Source organism: Uloborus diversus, chromosome 5 (genome assembly GCF_026930045.1).
Source record: "Uloborus diversus isolate 005 chromosome 5, Udiv.v.3.1, whole genome shotgun sequence".
Taxonomy (NCBI): domain Eukaryota; kingdom Metazoa; phylum Arthropoda; class Arachnida; order Araneae; family Uloboridae; genus Uloborus; species Uloborus diversus.
This window is the reverse complement of record NC_072735.1, coordinates 134,295,706-134,316,493: the sequence shown is the minus strand read 5'-3', so window position 1 is coordinate 134,316,493 and position 20,788 is coordinate 134,295,706. Positions and strand designations below refer to the sequence as shown.

General features: G+C 34.9%; 1 protein-coding gene across 1 annotated transcript; it reads right to left on the bottom strand.

Annotated features, from left to right (window-relative positions):
* Positions 1-373: 373 nt before the first annotated feature.
* LOC129222010 (techylectin-5A-like) lies at positions 374-19,022 on the bottom strand. Its single transcript, XM_054856428.1, has 8 exons — positions 18,901-19,022; positions 15,585-15,769; positions 10,618-10,668; positions 9,531-9,572; positions 7,918-8,114; positions 6,991-7,096; positions 6,210-6,374; positions 374-833 (listed from the first exon to the last, which is right to left on the bottom strand). The coding sequence occupies exons 2-8, from the start codon at positions 15,766-15,768 to the stop codon at positions 526-528; spliced, it is 1,053 nt and encodes a 350-aa protein (XP_054712403.1). The 5' UTR covers position 15,769; positions 18,901-19,022; the 3' UTR covers positions 374-525.
* Positions 19,023-20,788: the final 1,766 nt, after the last annotated feature.

Genomic DNA, 20,788 nt, shown 5'->3' with positions numbered 1-20,788 from the left:
ATAGATAATATCGTTCAAATAGAAAAAACTTTATTAACTACTGTGGTACCCGCACGGCTTTGCTCGTAGTAGAAAATTAAAGTCTTTTGATTCGCCTGAATATTTACAAATCATGTATGGTGAATTTCTCGCCAGTTGGCTTGCCCATGTTACGGTTCCACGTTATAATAACTTGGTAATTTACTCGTCCATCTTATGATAATTTTGCTCGGGAAAATGTTCTTAAAATTTGAATAGAAAAAGAACAAAATCGAATTTTCGAAAAATTGCTTTGAGGTGCACACACCCCCATGCTACAAACTAATTCTGTGCCAAATTTCATGAAAATCGGCAGAACGGTCTAGGCGCTATGCGCGTCACAGAGATCCAGACAGAGAGACTTTAAGCTTTATTATTAGTAATAATAAAGATAAAGAATACAAAAACAAGAGGAACACGACACCAACACTCAAAAAACAAGATAATGGAGTAAATATTTGCTAAAATTGAAGGTTAAAAATGCATCAATGATTAAGTCAGTGAGCTCTATTCAGAACTATCTTCCGATTCTTCCGAAACGGCGAAATTTACAGTCCTTCGAAAAGTATCAGACCTTAGTTTCATCTCAGTCATTTTGAGGGAGTACTTGAAGCCCCTCCAGCCGTACCAGTTGATACCGTCTGCGTAGGAGTTGTGAGTTCCTTTGTGGTACATCCCATTGAGGTTGACCGTGTGGCAGTTGTTGTACCACCATCCTCCTTTGTAGGTTTGAGCGCAATTTCGGGCGGAGTTGTTGTCGTTATCTCTGTCTTTTGTAGAAAATTTGCTGCGATTGTGACCTGAGAATGAATCGCCTGAAACATTTTTTAAAAAAAAAGAAAGAAAAGACGTTCAGTTATTACATCAAAATTTGCAGATATTGAGATTTGAAAATAAATCGCCTCGTACAGTGATTACATTAAAATGTTTTGAAATTGTGACTTGAGAATGAATCGCTTGAAATTTAAAAACATGTATAACGACTTTTTTAAAAAGGCTAAAGCTGCACAGATATCGCAATAAAGTTTGTTGAGGTTATAACTTGAGAATGAATCGCCTGAAATATATAACATCTTCGTATAGTAAGCTAATTCCGCACAGTTATTGCATTTAAATTTGTCGGGATTGTAGCTTAAGAATAAATTGTCTAAAATATAAAAAACTCACAAGTTACTTTTTTTTTGTAACATAAAGTTATTACATAGAACATTCATTGGGCTTGTGACATTTTTATATTTTCGTTGTAAATTGCAGCGCTTGATGCACCGATTCCTTTTTGAAAATAACTAGGTGTGAGTTATTTTCAAAACTGCATGGTGGTGACCGACATCGAATGCTACAAATATACAGTGCGCATGAGCAGAATCGCTGCGATTAAGATTTTGGCGTGGCTTGTACAAAACCAGCATTTTACAATTGCGACGTTCTTTCGAGATTTGTTAATTAAAAATTATAGCCGTCGCAAATTTAGGTGAATATAACCAGACATTCATAAGACATCGTGAAGGTGAATCGAAACATTAGTTAGAACACTGTATGTAAACATAGGAATATTCCAAGGGCGGATCCAGAAAATGTTCAAGGACGGGGCGATTGTATTTTACTCTTTACTCTTTGGAACTTCAATTTCTAAAGGTTTTCGAAGGAGTGTACTAAACCCCATCACTTTCCCTTGCGTAATCAAATATGTCCTACACTTGTGTTTCTTTCGAAAAATATCCAGGGGGAGCTCTTGAACCTCTCTAATACTTTCTAAGATTATGTGAAATTAAGGTTTTAAAACTTCAATTTCAAAAAAAAAAAATGTAAAAGTTCCTGTCCTTATCTCAGAGTAATAAGACATCGGCTACGATTGCGTTTTCAAGACTTAAATTCCGGAAGAAATCCGAAGAGCTCCCTTTCTCCTAACACCATCGATTCTAATAAATTGCGGTTTTGGAACTTTAATATTGAAAATATACCTCAAAAACGTTCCTGTATCTTGGCTCAAGGAGGGGGCGATCGCCCCTCCCTTGTATCCGTCCTTGGAATATTTGGAAGGGGACAGAGAAAGAGAGAGAGAGCAGAATCATATCTATATCGCTCGTTTGGAAAAAGGGTGCCACAACACGAAATTTTTAATTTTCTTTTTGAGCAATCACGATTGCTTATTGTTCTCATTTGACTGTTTTGAATTCCTATCATTTTATTTTCCCACCACCCTCTGCCAGCACCACCGTCGCGTCGACCGGCCTCACGATGCCGCTCCGCTTGGGAAAACCGTCTCCAGGTTGCGTCCATATCCTACACACATACACATATACACACTCATGCCTGGGCACAGACACAAACATAAAGGCCTACATACACACACACACACGAAGGCCTACACACACGCGCGCGTACACACACATCACTGCACACACAACAAGCACACACATTCATACATACACACACACTTCCGCCTACACAAACACACACTTCCGCCTACACAAACACACACGCGCATTCATACACACACACGCTCGTGATTGCGAAAAACATAATTTGAATTCAAGATGCCAAAAATTCAAATTAATATATTTTTTTTTCGCTTAAAGGCCTTCAAAGGACTTTACCTTCTTTGGAAAATAATGACATATTTTTTGTTCTAATATTAACCACTAGAGAGCACAGCAACCTTTCTTTTCTTAATGCAAATTGCCTGAAGGAGTTCAACTTCAAACGCTTCTCCTGTAAAATTTTATTTCTTCGTATTGTGGCACTTTTTCCAAATAAGTGATATATTGATAGATAATAGGCATGTATTTTTACATTTATATTTGTACTTTTTTATCACTGTTATATTGCTTTCGACAAAGCACAAACACGTTTTTTAGGGACTGTGGCACTCTTCTGCAGACACATGCAGGGGCGGCAAATAGTGCGTTGGCGAGAGGGGGCGGTCGCACCCCCAAATTTTTTGACCAGAATGGTAAAAAATGGATTAATTCAATTTATGTAAATCGCAAATTAATGTTCATTAGAAAAATTCTCGATCATTCTCATAACAAATTGATGAAACTCGATACATTTCCATACAAGAGCACAAGTGTTTTTGGCTATTTGAATAAATCAATTTTAGTTAGTCGGGCCCTGCTTTTTGGGGCTATTTATGAAATCTCGGAGTGACAAAAGATGGTCTTCAAGAGTTCAAATCATGAATACCCTTCTTAAAATTTCAGAGTAGTGATTTGACGCCTTGGGAAACGACTCTTTCAATGGTGTAAAGGCTGGTGCCCTATACATGCAGGACTTGATTTAAATTTTTATTTACTTTGTGTGTATTGTAGAGAGTTTTTGAAAAATGCTTTGCTCTGTTAAAACATCTTCAATAAGCTAATCTTAATTTTCGGAATGTTCAAGCTTTAGTTCAATTTACATCTGAAACTATTAATCCCACCAAAAACATTCTGTAAAAAACTAGCCAAGTCTCGATGGAGCTGCTTGTTTATCTCTAAAAAGTAGTGAAATCTAGACAAAGTCATGACAAGTCTAAGGTTCCTTACTGCGATTTCTTTATTATTATTGTTAATATTGTGTGACTTGGCCGTTAGACATTCTTTATACCTTAGTGGGTACAGGTCAATTTTGTTTACACGTTTTCCAACTGGCAATTTTCCATCGTCAATGGGTAGTGGTTCCGGCGAAAGATTGGTGCAATGGTGTCATGGAGCACCTGGTTTTGTACACCCTTGTGTACCCTTTAACGGCCAAGTCACACAACATTAACTATAATAATAAAGAAATCGCAGTAAGGAACCTTAGACTTGTCATGACTTTGTCTAGATTTCACTACTTTTTAGAGATAAACAAGCAGCTCCATCGAGACTTGGCTAGTTTTTTACAGAATGTTTTTGGTGGGATTTCACTTCTTTTTGTAGAAACATTTAATTTGTGTAATGTTCGAGTAGACTAAAGTTAGGCTAGATTAAGTTAGAAGATGGTGTCCCACTACGCTGGACTTTTGAAATGACAGTCGATTTTTTTATGTACCAATAGTAGAAGGGGGCATTACCATATCTCTAATACACCTGAGGGTTCTTCATTAGATACTTCAGCTTTCGATTTTTGACATCAAATGAAGCGGCCCGCCAAGTTGAATATTTTTTGTAAAGGTTGTATGTCGATCTCTAATAGTTTGGTTGGGCTCTTGTGTTTTCTAATCAGGGTCACTCCAGATCTTCAATTAGCCTAGTTTTCATAGTTTTCCCTTTATGTGGCCATCAAACCCTAACTCTGTACCAAATTTCACCTCTCTGAGTTTATGGGAAGTACTAGTTCTATTTTGATGATCCTGAGTGAGTGAGTGTCATAAATGCGAAACTTTGCTTTCGCTTAACTTCGGAACTAAATGACCTACAGACTTGAAATTTCGGATTTTAAGTATGTGATTATAGCTTACTGGATGACGAAAATTTCTGCGTTCTAGTCTCATCAAAAGGTTCTCAAATAGGGGCCTGAAAATGCGGCGAAATGGTTCCAGTAAAAGATTGTACGGCAGTGTTTGCTTCGCGCTCGACTTGGCGGGGGCACTGCCGTGCCCCCAAATAGTTGTGGTGCAGATGTATATTTCAACTAAGAATGGTACTTATCAAAAAAAAAAAAAAAAAAAGTTCTCCTAAACAATTTATAAAGGCAAAAAAAAATTTAGTAGTTGTGATATTGATCTATATGATGATGTTAAGTAAACATTGATTTAATATTTTGCATTAAATAAGATTCAGTTTCGAATGAAATTAACACACGATTTGATGATAAAAAGTTTGCTTGGGTGATTTTGAAGAGCAGGATGTCAAAGGTTTTCTTACGTAACTTCATTACTTCAATTATTTTTTAACTATTCCAATCAACTCGGCTAGTAGATGAAGCTAATTTTCGTATCTTAGGAGATTAGAGAATTAAATTCGAAGTACAAGGGACAAAAAAAAAAGCTTTCTCTTTTAGCTGTACTGGGAAAAAAGCACGACACCGGGCATGTTGGATTAGTAACAGGATTTTGTGTTCTTCCGAATTCCAAAAATCATACATTAAAACTTTACTAAAAGGTAAAATTTGTAGCATTAATATATTTTAGAATGATAACTTATATTGAAATAAGTAAAAAAAATTGTCATAAAAGTTTCAATTATTCTTAAACAATAATTTTCATTAATATTAAGCTCATTTTATGATCCCAACCCGCTAGCCAATATGTGTTTTGCTCCACACTGAAGTAACTCATTTTTGAGAAACTTGACCCCCCCCCCCCCAAATGAAATTTTGAAATGCCGCTCCTGGACACATGTACCTGCTGCGTGTTGTTGGGAAGCATATGTATATGCTTGCAAATCTTTTTTTTTTTTTTTAATTTTTTTCATTTTAATTGAAGGGTTGGAAGTTGAGTTTCAGATTTCTTATGAGTCAATATATGGTTAAGAGCCACCTCAATGGTAGGTATGGAAAATCCCTGGGGTGAAGTGACATGTTTGTGTTACGATGAATGTTACTAATTAATTAACATGCAATGACCGAGCAGCATTCATATGTTTATTAGTACATAATAAACGGTAACTCTTATCAGTAACTACTAAATTTTTGTTATTTGTGCACAACTCTCATTTTCAATAGAGTACAATTCTCATTTTCGTACGAGTTGCAATAAACATGGATTTGTTCAGGAAAAAAAATCCAAACCGATATATTTGAGTGTGCTTCTCCAGTCAGTGGCATCCCGACGGCAGATCACGGGAGGTCACTGCAACTTCCCAAAAAACTTCCTTATTCGACAGATTTGAAGACAGTATTGCAATTTTTAATGATGTCTAATGTATATTTTCATAATGTGTAGGCATGTGTGCATGTTCGTATTTATTCGGTAACTATCAGTTTATTCGATAAATTGAGAATTTCCAGGGGTGCCCAACCCCATAGGAGCAAGGGCGCACCCCGCTAAATATCGCGAAGATCCCCCTAAAAATAAGAGCCACTCCTCCAAATTGAAAAAAAATACCCCTCAAATCAACCCCTCTAAAAATTTCAAAGGCATAGTCATCGCCATGACCCCCCCCCCCCCCACCAGGTGAGCACCCCTGAAATTTCCCCCCTCCAAAAAACCTAAGTTCAACAGTCCTGTCTGCAGTGTAAGAAACTGAGAAGAAATATGGCAAAACAAACTTAACCAGTGGTCATACCTATAGATCCTCTATAATCTCCTAGATGCAATCGGTATCCTTCATTTTCGTCATCTATGTAAAAGTGATCATAAAGTGCAAAGCCGCCTACATTTTCAAAATCCAACAAATCGAATCGAAGTTCGCAATCCCTTTGACTGCTGAGAGCAAAGATTTTGTCATTGCCTACAAAAAGAAAATTAAATAATAATACATTTCATATACATAGGTATGCAAGCACATAATATGTATGCAATGCATATATAAATGTATGTTAGTGTGTATGCACATTACTCATGTCGAATGCTTACAAGTTAAAAGCAAAAAATTCCTTCACAGAAAACAAGCGGAAAATTGCTGATAGAAGGTTTGCATTTACACTGGTTAATTTGGTTTCATCTGTGTTGACTAACCTAGACTTCCATTTGCATCTAGAATATCCCCCCCCCCTCCTTCTAACCATGTTAGTTACAGTACCATGTCTACTTTTGTTTTTAAGGAACAATTGAAGGGCTCGGGGCAAAAATGTGACAAGCCACAAGGAGTGACTTTTCGATCAAAACTTCTGTTTCTCATTGCTAAAATTGAAATAAACATGACAATGGATTAGGTCATTTGGAGAAAAACATATCTGGTTTAAGTGTTTTAAAGAATATGGACTGTTTTGTGGATAGGAAGTTGGCCTACTGAAAAATTCACATCATGTGGCATATCACATTCTTGCTCCCAGCCCTTCAATTATTACCTACATTTTGTACTTTATTTTTTTAAATACAAAATACTGATTTTAAAAGTACCTTACCTAACCAGAAGTCATAGTATAAGTTGCCAAACCCAAATTTGTAACTTTGCCAGTCTTTGTAAAAGAAATCTGAATTGGTTCCAAAATCATCCCTGCGTTGAAATACCTGAAAGTAAAATATACACAATAAACCTTTGATCTTTTATGTATACAATTCATTATCATAACAGGTACTTCTAGTTCACAGAAATGTATGCATAAAGGCGGCAAGAACACTTCAAAAGTATGTGAAATATCACAGTCGATTTTCACTTCTCTTTTCGTATTTGCAGTCCTCTTTTACTTTAAGTGATAGATAAACTTGCAATTCAAGGATTGCTTTTCAGAAAATGAAAATAATCAGAAGATAATATTTTTTGGCTAAGATTTTCGTCGTGGCGCAAGCACTAGCTCAATCAAAATGTTCTCTTGGTAACAGGCCCGACGAGAGGCCATGTCAGCCTAGTCGGAAACTAGGGGCCCGGGCCTGGGGGGGGGGCGGTGACACTGACGCAAAAAAAGAAAGAAAGAGAAGGAAGAAAAAAGAAAGGAAGAAAGAAAAAGGGGGAAGACTCCGAATAAGAGAAACATAAAAGTTAAGTAAAATTTACTCTTTTGGTACTTACTGTTGTGGCACTTGAAATAGAGTTAATTGTTTAGTAGTAAGCAGTTTTGATCCCCCCCCCCCTTTTTTCTTCTTTTTACCCTTTTCTTTTTTTCCCCCTTTCCTTTTCCTTTTCTTCTTCTTTTTTCGTTTTTTAGGGGGGGGGGCAGAAGGGCGCCCGGCTACATAACTGACAACGGGCTCGCCTTGGCTCTCTGCGTCCCTGCTTAGTGGAAGGTGGGGAGCATTCGGTCATTAAAGTGTAAAACTGGGGAAAATCTTTAGTTGCCATTGACCGGTTCGGACTATTTCATTCACAGGAATGATAAGCAATACGAACTTACCGTCCATCCTCCTCCGTCTGTAACCATATCACAATAGACGTCAAAACCACCTCCATGTCCCCATGTTTCGATTCGGCTTCGTGGATAAATTTTGTAAACACCTGACGCGTTATATCCACACTCTATCAAGATTTCTTCGCAATCAATTGGTTTCAGAGGACATCTATTCAATATTTCCTTTGTAGAGTCATCTTTATCTAGGTAAGAAAACTTTATCAAAATACATGCATGAACAAATTGTAAAGGATTTCATAACCATGAGCCGGAAAAAAATATTATCATAAGAGGAGCTATTATTAGAGAGAGTGATATCATGCATAAATGTAGGTATCTACCGCTGTAGCCATTTATTTTGTGAAAAGGCGACTAAGATATGTCATGACTCCTTACGTAGTGACAGACGTCACAACAGACATCGTTTCTTACATTAGTGGCGCATCGGTGAATAACTCGGTAACTACAGCGATAGATCGTCGCTTGCATTTTGATTGGGTTATTTCATCTGGGCTTCTAATTCTCTCATTGTTTTCTCGTTAATATTTCGTTCCCATTTAGTCAGCTTTATCAATCTTGTAGCTTTCGCCAGGTGATCCAAAATCTCACGGGAATTGCACTTTAAAAGGGGTTCATTGCGACCACAAAATAATCAGGCCGCTGCAATCATTGGCAAATTGTGTGTATCATTAAAAATGTATTAATCATTTTAACAATGGACTATAATTTGAAATCAGATTATTATAGGATGAATGAGCTAAACAGATAATTAACTACTTTGAGTGTATTATTTATTTTTATCTTTTAATTTTTTCATTTTCACTTTGTCATTATTACTCGTGTCATTTTACGATAAAAGTTACAAGTTTGTGACGTTCGTTTATATGGTATGGTTTAAAATAACTTTAAAAACAACAACAATGAATTGGTAAATGAATCCGTATTTTGTGATCTCATAAACGTAGTCATCGTGTTTGAATAGAAATATAGAACTATTACGATTTGTGAAATGTGTGAATGCAATTGTGAATCAAATTTTGAAAAAGGCCAATCTCAAGGTTTTTTCACATTGACTTTTCCGCCTTTTTATTTTTATTATTAATTATGAATACATGTAGATTTATATTTTTTAGCCAGAAAAACGTATACCTGACTTCTATCCAGAAGAAAAACACATGACTCTGCAACAAATTTGGAAAATGTTTTATCCCAGTGCAGTAAGACCTTTTCGAAAACTTCTAAAGACTTTCTGAATGCTTCTGAAGACCACGCAACTGACTTGTAAATGTTTGGGAATGCCATAAATGATGTAGTTTTTTTTTTTTTTTTTCAACTTTTCGACACCTACGCCCCCTTTTGTCACAAAGTGTTGCACTTCACCTTAGCCCCTCCCCTTGTCACATGTTTCACTGTTTTTTATAAGCATATTCTCATTAAAAATACGTAATGTCACACTTCTTGACACCGCACCTCTTGACACAAACTGTCAAAATTTCACGAACACCCACCCCCGTCAAAGCGTGACATTATTTGTGGACAGTCCCTTTCTTGACACATAATAAAATGAAGAAAATGAATTAAAGAAAAATCTAAAAGATTTTCAATGAAAACTATATTACCTACAACTGATGATGCATCATCTCCAGCCCTGTCAGCAATTTCTGAAGTTAAAAAAATAATTTTTAAATTTTCAGCAAATAGATAATGTTTTACAGTAAAAATGTTCTACAAATATGAAACTCCATAAAATTCAAAAATGAATCAGAGGCAAAAGTTAAAAATTTTAATTTTTATGATTGAACATTTTAAACATCAAAAATAGTACTAAAAATGTTCATTAACATTTGTTGTTAGACATTGAAAAGAAGGAAAAAAACATGTTTGTTGTTTTCTACTGTATAAACACACTGCCACTATAATTGAATAAAAGTAAAAACAAGAATGTTTAACGCTCTTACGGCTCAATATCAATTAATAGTATTTTCTTCTGCTTCTTGATAATAATAAAATTTAATGTGTTAGAAACTAGAATGTAATGTAGCCCGCGAAGATGATCCATGTGGCACAATCAATGTTACAAATCGAAAAACAACCAGTCATCTTAATTTGGTATTACGAATGATTGTTGCAAATCTGATGCCAAACAGTTAGAAATTTGTTTCTAAAATACAGTTGGAAACTTCACACCAGTAAAATAAGTATGTAGTATGATAACAGCAAATTTAAGTTTGTAATTTACTTTCCTTTTAGTTTTTTCTCACATTGTTATTTAAAACAATTTAAATATATTATAAATTGTATGCCTACAGTCTAACCACGAATTGTATGGAATTGGTCAGCTAAGACGAGTCTATCTGAATGAGGGGGGAAAAGAACATTTGATGCTCGTGTTCCGCTCATTTGAATGAGGCTCTGTTTAATTTAGAGGCTAGCATACATCTGCAAAAGCTGACATCCCTGAAAACTAATAGATGCGTCCATTTCCGTCTGTAAACCGGATGTTTGCCTTTCCATGCAATCCGTGGTCAGACAGTATGTGTTCTAGCCCGCGAGATTTACCTTAGTGTAAGGTGCGACCCGCGAGTAAAAAAAGGTTGGGCACCACTGTCTTAAAGTAAGAACCAAAACAATTCTTAAAATTCATTTCTGAAACAATTCAACAATTCTTAAAAAATCCCCATGAAAAACCCAAATTTGATTACGAACCAGATTCGGTTTCTTCTAAAGGGTCTTGATTTGATTCTTCAGAGGAGCTCTCTGGAAAAAAACATTTACAAAAATTTTACTAAACTGAAAATATAGTTTCAAAAGGAAAAAATTACATAAAGAATACTTTAACTAAAAAAACTAAGACAACTTGATGCTAGTAGTTAAACTGAAGGGAACATTATTTTCATAAACTCTTCAAATGTAACAAATGTTTTGTTCAGAAGCATACCAATCCCACCTCCAATACATCTCAGGGATGTATTGACGGTGGAACGCACTGAATCACTGTTCCGGCCTTGCTTTTTTCTTGTGACATTAAATCTGTTTTAATTAAATATTTACCCTAATGATGGCTTTTAAAATAAGAACTCATTTACGAATAACGAATAACTACCTTTGTGTTTGAAAATTAAATGAATCAATTAACCAAGGTTTTGATGCACAAAAGTTGCAAATTACTGCAGACACGTGTTTCGGGGTTTAAAGAAACACCTTTTTTACTTCCTTGTAACACCAAAACACGGGTCTGCAGTAATTTGCAATTTTTGTGCATCAAAACGTTAGTTAATTGGTTCATTTAAAGAACTCATTGTTTAAAATTTTTTATGTATTATATATCCGTAAATTCATTGATTTCTCTAACGTAGGCAGAGGACTTGAACATCATTATTTTCCAAAAGAAACATTCATTTTTCAATCCTTGCGTCAGGACTAGGGTTTCATTCCCACGCCAATTTCAGTCCCGCGGGATTGACTTTATTTTTCTAAAATTAGAAAAAGTTGTGCTTTTTGGGAAGAACTGCTTCTGTTACTTGAATTAGTAGTTTTTTGAATTTCGCACACTAATTGTAGAGCACTAATAAATCAGATCCCAATAAGCAATTATTATTTGGTATGCAAAAGTGCGCCCTAAAAGAGTCTAATGCGTCTGAACAAAGAAACCCCTCGTATGGGATGAGAAAGGATTTTTGCTCAAAAAGTTATGCGCTTTATGAAAACACGTGCTGTGGCTCACCTGCAGTTAATTTCCTGAGATTAAATAATTGTGGACCATTTTGCAAAATATCCCCCATTAACTTCATCAGCCATCCTGTGTTTCAACTAAGTTTCTTTCGCCTCTTTTAGAGTAGCACCGAATGTCAGGTTTTACATTGCTTTCTTCTTTGAAGAAAAATAAAGTGTGCCCTTTTTGTAAGTGAAAAGTTTTGATTGTATTCCTTAAGTTTACAGAAGTGCTCCAACATTGCATTCTGACTACTCCAGTGGGTTTTGCAATATGTAATTCACTTTCCCAATTTTTTCTAATGCTTAATTTTTTGGATTTTAAATTTTAGTCATGGCTTTCGAACATGTTTTTAAATTATTCACATTTTCTAAATTGCTGAACGTAGAAAAACTGAAATCTCCCCGAATGAGTGTACCAATTCATTCTCTGAAAAATATACTCCATTTTTACTGTGTTCCTATTAAATGGTTAATCCACCGTTCATTATATGAGACACAAAATTTTTCTTGCTCTTCTTGCAGATATACGAGGAAAGTGGTTCAAACTTCAGATGATGATTGTGAAAATAGTCCTTTTATGAGCGGCAAGAGTTGGAAAACGTTTGCATAGAAAAAAACTGTGCGATTTTGCTATCGATTCCGCGGGATTAATCCCTCTAAATATCATGCGGGATTCGGGATCGGGATTGGAAACCCTAGTCAGTACTACCTAGTACTTCCGATCTGACGAACAACGGTACTAACTGGACAGTATAAAATTGTTTTTCCAAAAGAAAGTTGAAAACATACGTAATTCTTATTAGGGGTTGTAATACCGGACCAAAAATTCAATACCGATATTCGGTATTTTTAAAACGTGATACCGGAATACCGGTATTAATACCAGTATTTGAAAATTTTTAACAAAATGCTTGGAAACGTATTGTGAACAAATATAAATTGAAGGAACAAATTTCATAATTAAAAATAAATAATGGTAAAAAAACATAATGCATCTTTTGAATTGTTTCTAAGCCTGGAACTCATTTTAGTGCTCAACTTTCCTACAGTTCAAAATACTCTTTCTGAATTCATGCAGATCGGTGATACTGTTTACAATGCGCGAAACACTTCCTCTAATTGTCTAGAAGTCCTTCATCTTCAAATAATTTGGTCTTTTGCGTGTTAATTCGGTCCTTTTGTGTGTGTGTGTTTCGTTTGTATTATGTGTTTTATTATTATTACTATTTTAAATTTATACAGCTAGTTGTAGTTTCTTTCCGAGAGACGATACTTTTCCAATATTAACTTTATTTTCTCTTGAGCGGGAGAGGTTTGTGTTTGCTTTTTATTAGTGTCCTTTGGTTTGAAATTTACGATCAGCTTGACTAAATTTGATCTTGTTAGTTTATCTTATTCGTTTTCGCTTTTTTTTTTTTTTTTTTTTTTTCAAAATTCTTTACAATTATAATTATGTAAATATCTAAAAATATGTTTCAACTGAATATGCTTTACCTCTATTCAAATGTTCAAGGCACTATCTAATTTCTAAATAGTATCGTGCCAAATTTAAAGCCAAACAAGTTTAGCGGCACAGGATCCAAAAAAAAAAAAAAAAACAGTATTGATGACAACAAATTATCATTCGCTATGCTAATGAGAAAAAGGTTTTACCGAAATTTAGTGCAGTTGAGACAAATAATTAAAACAGAAACCATAAAGTATTACTGCAATTGATGGTTGGAATAAATTGTTCATAGGAGAAATGCGTTAAAAATTACACTCGAAATCAACTTTCACAAATGGGAAAGTGAGTGATCAGGAAAATGGAAAAAATAAAAACATGGTGAACAAAAGCGCACGAAAATGCGATCCTAGTAATGACAATATGATTTTGCAATCTTTCCGCTACTTTTGTTTAATGATTTTCTATTAGTTCGTGCTTTTGAAGCCACATTTTTACATCAATAGGTTAATTTTGGTTCCGTAATGGAAAAAGAAATGTACATTTAAAATACAAGTAGAAAAAAAAAGTTAAATTGAAGATTCTTTCACTGAAATTGTTTATTATTTTCAGCCAATACCGAAAACACCGGTATTTAGCCTCGGCAAATACCGGTATTACAAAATTGCAAACTAGCTTGAAATACTGGTATTCGGTATTTCAATCACTAGTTCTTATATACATCGAGGGCGCTGATATCGATGGTAGAGGTCTAACTTTCTTCCAAATTTCCCGGTTTCCAAATGATGTTTACGAATTCCGAAACACAATTCTTACGAGCCTTTTTTATGTTGGCCCTGTTTAGTTTATAGTTATCGCCAAAATTCCACCAAATTTGTATTTTTTCATTATCATTAGTATTATAAACCAAATGCGGAAAATCCTGCATGAAAGTGGTCATTGTTGAAATAAAAAACATAACTAATCCAAGCATTCAAATTGAAGTAGCTTCTTCTTGTTGTTATTTTTGTCGCGTTCACTGCGATTGTGTGGAAAGGTTAGAATTCAAACTGACTGAATGATAAATAGCTTAATCATTAAGAAATGGATCCATCAGTCATTTTCATTTCCATAATTTAAACACGAGCTGAAAATAAATTAAATTTTCTCCAGTTTGTCGTACCCTTGATAACTGCTCAACGACCGACATACCGAACTTTTCGGCCCACAGATTTCTCGAGCACGTACCCCTCCATGTATTTGGGTTGTCTTTATATACTCGGGCATCGAGCCCGGGATCCTGCAATCCCAAGTCCAATACCCTAACCACTAGGCTTCCCACCGCCGGTAACTTCACGTGTTAATTAACATAAAATTTAAATCTCAGGAGTGACAAAGTTGAATAAAGCAAATTTCAAAGCGCTCGTCTATGATGGACCCCGATTTACCGAATTCAACGGGACCGAAACTTTTATGTGTTATATCGGGGTTATTCGTAACATCAGGGTGCGAAAAAAGTATATAAAAAAATTGCACTTCCCTTACCTAAAAGTCTTAATAAGCAACTGCACAAACATATATTCATAATTAGAAATTATACTCTTTTTATTCAGCATTCCGCGACTTATTACACACCAGTTAATTTGAAATTTTAAAGTACTGAGTAATACATGTTTGACAATTCCTTGGTAATTGCGTCAAAATATTTCACTTTCAACTTTATGGAGAGAAGAAATTACTGGGTCATTTATACCCTGCTGCATGAGGGATGTTTTTCGTTTCCAGGCCATGTAAAGCATTAGAAAAAGTAAGTTGAAATGGGAGTTCAATTTTCTCTTTCTGCATCAGAATCGCTGTTCATTGGTTGCCCACTCACACGTCAAAAATCGCTGATACCAAGAAAAGTCTTTTTCTGCTTCGGACAAGATTGAATATCATTTGAAAAACAATCCAATATTTCTAACTCAAACTAACAATTTAAAAAAAAAAATCGGCTGTTCAAATAATTCGTTAATTCGGGGTTTATTATTCGGTAAATACAGGGCCGAATTGCAAAATAGGCACTGTCGGCAGTAGCCTAGGGGCCCCGGAGAAATATCAAAGTTGCAAATACAAAAAAAAAGGGTATATTTTCTTCAAAAAAAAAAGAGGGGGCTGGTTCCTTCCTTGTTTGTATTCAATAAAAATATATGTGCTTGCGCGTTGGGTGTGAAAAATTTAGACGCTACCGATCCCCGCTCCTGTTTTCTGACCTCACGATGGCTCTAGGGGGCCCCATCACTTCTAATGCCTAAGGGCCTCCGACTCCATGATCCGGCCCTGGGTAAATAGGGGTTTTTGTCTTCATTTTTGTCAGAGGAAAAGAAAAATTCGCTAAATCGTGAAATTCGTTTAACAGAGGTTCGTTAAATCGGGGTCCGACTGTATTATTAGTTCAACGACGAATAATGGGTTATAGTTAGTTTTGAAAGTATTGCATCTGGCAAACGCACAATGCAATGAGTTTGACTGAAATGTATGTAATTTTTCGATTTACCTTGTTTATTTCTTAGTTCTTTTGCTGCCCTTATTAGTATCATAGCAGCATCTAAATATTTGTTGTATTGTGGAATCTCAATTCCGTTGTTGGTATCAAATGCAACGTTGACTTGAGGAACATTCGTGCTGTTTGCAAATAACGTCATGCAAAGTGATAAACCTGGAAGCACACTATACAGCATCCTGTAAAATATGTAGAGATAACACGTCATAAAAAAGTCAAGTTATTAATAAAGACAAGTAAAAAATGAAGCTACAGTGTCCGCTGTTTATATGAATCACGTTTGTTCTAAACAGTTTTGATTCCATAAAGCGTCTGATTCAATAAAGCTGGATTTTTTTCTGCTTTTGGCAATTTAATTCATTAAATTGGTTGATTCAATTACCACAGATTCAATTAACTGCCGTCCACTGTAGCATAAAAAATAAAGCTTTTGAAAATCAATATTCTTTTTTATTTCATTTCATTAGTTTTAAAACTAGCAAAAGATATATATTTTTGATTAAAAACTCATTGACTAAACGCTTCATGCAATGAAAAAAAAGTGAAGTAATACCAACCACAGGACATTGGCGATATTTCACTGGCGCAATTTGAAACTGATATTTTGCAATGGCGACATTTTAGACGCTGTGTTTTTTCAAGTTATGGGAGGATCCAGAGGGGCGCAAGGGAGGGCACCTGCCCTCCCCCCTTCCAGAGTAAAAAATATTTAAAATAAAACCAAAACGCAAAAAAAACTTCACATTGCTTCAATTTCTAAATTTTATCAATGAAGTCTCTCAATTTTCAGGATGGAACTCCAAATTGTAGCCGAATGATGATAGTTTTGCCGAATATATCTCCAACTTTTGCCGAATATGTCTCCACTCTTTGCCGAATGATGATATTTTTACCGAATCGTCTGAACAATTTGCCGAGTAAGGAAAATTTTGGTAGGCCACAGTGACCTCCCGTGACCCCCCAACGGGGCTCCCCTGGGCCTGCCCTCCCTTTCACGGTGAGCTGGATACGCCCTTGTGTCACGCGCTCTTTTGATGGGGATATCTTGATTAGATAGCAATGAAACTTTTAAATTTGACTGCGATAGTAATATTGCAAGCATATAATCTGAAGGTACGCAATTTATTTAATCACAAGAAATTCAGAGCCACGAAAATTATAGTGATATTAACGTTTGAGCAAATCAAAATGCAATGCTACAGTTAACTGTGCTACAATGTTTAGGGGAGACTGGGGCTAGTATGCGAAGGGGTACGTGTACGAATGTTAAATATTTTTCTCGTTTTTGGTGTACCAAACTTTTTAATCCATTTTTTGTCTTTCACAAAAATTTGTTCTTAAATATTTCCAATGGTGCAGGCTATACAATTAAGATAAATTAAGAACATAAACTTAGAAATATATATATATATATATATATATATATATATATATATATATATATATATATATATATATATATATATATATATATATATATGTTTTTTTTAAGCAAAGAAAGTCACAAAGTAACATGTACATGTTTAGCCCATTACGGCCCTGGCCTCCCAGTAACAGCCTTGCGAAGTCGATGAGACTAGTTCATAAAAACTGTTACATACTATAATGGTCATTCTCCAGAAAACGTAACTTTTGAAAGCAAATATTTTTCAATTTCGAAGCCTTTTATTTATTTATTTTTTTTCATTCTTACATGAAAGTGTTACCTACTAGAAGTAACCTTAAACAATGGCTCAGCTAAGTTCCGACTATTTTACTCATAAATAAAAATAATAAAAAAAAAATGCTTTGTTCGCGGAAATAAAAAAAAGGAAAAAACTTTTATTGTTTTACATTCGAGGACAATTTAATATCAAAGTGGTAATTTTGTTTATTGTTCATACAATGAGCTATTTTAATGATTAGTGGGAATCCAATACTAAGCTCTTTTGATTAAAGTACGGCTTAGTTAGTAGTTATCCTTTTAGTTCAAATGTATGTTTAAAAAATAGTATTTAGTAAATTTGAGAATATACTGGCAATTCATAATTTTGTTAGAATGTCAAAGATTGATGTATTTCCCCACCATCATTTATTTTCGCCTCAGAAATAATGACATTGATAAAGTCTGTCACGGAGGTGAGGAATTTTCCATTAATATAGGCTTAATATATTTCAGGGAACATTTTTTTTCTTCGTTGCTACAATCTGCACAAGTTAAGCATATGAAAACATGTTCACTTCTTTTTTACATTAATTTACAACCCTGAAATTCAAGTTCACGGAGGCGAGAAGTAACAATGACCACACTTAGTTTTTAAACCAAAATCTATCTTCTTGTTTTTCGACAAAAATCTCACAACTTCTTTATGCCTGAAAATAAACAACGGGGCTCCCATGTATCATGGAAAATAAAATTTGATGTCATTACTGCCACGTGTTAATGAGGAATGACATTTTGTGTTTAGGTAACGGAGGTGAGAATTTATTGTGTGACATGACTCCTTATTCTACTAAAACGAACTAAAACGCAATATTAAAAAATTAAATATACTTAAACAGTTAATATTTGAGACACTTGTGAAAGGAATAATAAATAAATAAGCATATACTTTGAATTAAACAATTTATTAAGCAACATAAACAGTCACACAAGGTGTGTGACATGCCACGGAGGTGAAAATTCACATACCACCAAAAATCACCAAAAATATACTAAAATAAAAAATTTCATTAAACAATTGTTGGCAGGTTCAAAAAGATATAATTTGGATGAAATTAAAAAGCATTGTTGAATGAATTGTTCCTTACAGTTTTTACTGTAAAAGGCGTGTGACTGAAAAGTTACACTTTTTGAAGAATGACCCATAAAAGTATGAACAACTGCTTCAAAAAAGCACACATTTTCAAAATAATATTCCAGATATGTATTTCTGGACATAAAGGACTGACAAGTAATTCTTTTGATGTCTTTTTATCCACGAACTCATTTCTTTCCACTGAGAAAAAAATTTCTAATAACCCCGAAACACGAAACTGAAATTTTGTGCTTTTTTAATGTTTTTAATGTACAAAGATATCTATTGAATTTTTCACAATGTACTTTTCCCCAATAACACTCTATCTTTTAACGAGAAGATAGGTTTCCGTTTATCACTGTAAGGCTCTTTCCACGGTCCATGGCGTGCGATCGAGACTAAGCCGATTATCTGCGTAGAAGACAGCTGCAATAAAAACTAGACCACACGAGATACTCTTGCTGCATACTGATAGTGAATGCCTTTTTTGCTTATTACTCTGAAATTTTTGAGAAAAAATAAATAGAACTTACCTAAGAACTTAAATATCACGGCACAGTTATTTCTGAGGTAAACCTTCGAATAAAAACCCCCTCCTGGACTGAAAAATTAATAACGTCTGAAATTCGAAATGAAATCATAAATGAATTCTCAAGCTGGTCCAATAATTTCCTTGCAATTTCTCAGCAAATATATTAAAAAGTTATGTGAGCACAGCTGTCAAATTCGGTGCCCAGTTTCTCTCCCCTCCCCCAAGTGCAAATATTGTTCTTCATTTAGAACTCTCATGCGATCAGTCAAGCGCTTTACCAAGCTCAGCGCAGATTTCCTCTCATAATGAAGAGCTATCAACGTCTCTTCCGGTCATTGTAAGTTTGTGGACGGAAGTTCTCGGTTTAACTTCCGCAGTGTCCATCTGTATCTCGTTAGATCATAATCTTGAGTCAATACAATATAAATGTGTCATAATGATTTTATGTTTCATTTTGTGAATTTCCTTAATATATTTTTAACTAACAGATGCGTTTGCGCGGGTTTAACCCGCCTTTGAACCAAGGGCGCCCATATAAGGGGGTAAGTGGGGGCTCAAGCCCCCCCCCCCTCCCTTATAAATGAGAACTTCCTTGCTTTTAGTGTTTTTTTCTTCGCAAAAATGTATAAAAATTTCATTTCCAGCCATTAATGAATAAGTTATTAAAAATGTCAACTTTTAATATTTTTAATCTGTTCTGAAATCGGTTTCTATGGGGAAAATATTCTGCTAAACCATGGGGAAATTTTTTGAGCCCTCCCCCCCCCCTTAAAATTTCGCATGGGGGCGCACTTGCTTCGAACGGGTTTTAAATGAATCATGTCAATCCGAAAAAGAGAAACAGATAATAAAGAAAAGGACCTGAACCGACGATTCTCTACCGGTGGTCCGGCGAACTGAGACAGGTCCGCAGCAAAACTTGAACGGTCCACAGAGATTTTTGCTCTGCATGTTGAAAAAAAATTTCTTTACCAAAAAAAAAAAAAAAACACCATAATCTTTACTAATAACAAAGCTGAAAGTCAGTGTCTCTGGATATCTGTGTATCTAGATGTCTGTGTCTCTGGATGTCTGGATGTCTGTTACGCGCATAGCGCCTAGACCGTTCGACCGATTTTCATAAAATTCGGCACAAATTTAGTTCTTCGCATAGGAGGGAGCACCTCGAACCGATTTTTCAAAGATTCGATTTTGTTTTTTTTTTCCTATTCCAATTTTAAAAACATTTTACTGAGCAAATTATCATAACGTGGACGAACAAATTACCATAACGTGGACTAGCAAATTACCATAACGTGGACTAGCAAATTACCATAACGTGGACGAGCAAACTACCACATGCGACCATGGGCGAGCAAATGAGCATAGCAAATTGGCGAGAAATTCATCATCCATTATTTGTAAATATACAGGCGAACCAAATGACCTTTTAATTTTCTACTGCGGGCAAAGCCGTGCGGGTACCGCTAGTAATAAATAATAATAATAACATCTTTTACGACATCTTTTTCGTGAGTTTTGTGATTAATTTACGTTGGTTTCTATGATTTTTCAGCACTGTTGAAAACTTATGTACTGAAAATACTTATCTTATTCTTAAGATTTATTTATTTATTTTGTAATAGATCTTTAACACCAAGTAAAGTTTTTTTTATACATTTATTATTTTTTTTAATTATTATTTTGTAAAGAAGGGGAAAAAATAATCACCCGTTCGTAAAAATTTTTACATGTGTTTAACGGTCTCCCAAGGAGAGATTTTTTTTTTTTTTTTTTTGAGAAAAGAAAAAAAAAGAAAGGAAAGAAAAAAGAGAAGAAACCTCACCGGTCCGTAAAAACATTTATGTGCCTTTAACGGTCAGCAAATGCAAGGTTTCTTTTTTTTCTTT

Coding starts and splice junctions, on each gene's coding strand:
- LOC129222010 (XM_054856428.1), bottom strand. CDS start 15,768: ATGCTGTATAGTGTGCTTCCAGGTTTATCACTTTGCATGACGTTATTT. Junction 10,669..15,584: donor AGAACTAAGAAATAAACAAG/GTAAATCGAAAA, acceptor GTTTTTTTCCAG/AGAGCTCCTCTGAAGAATCA. Junction 9,573..10,617: donor TTTAGAAGAAACCGAATCTG/GTTCGTAATCAA, acceptor TTTTAACTTCAG/AAATTGCTGACAGGGCTGGA.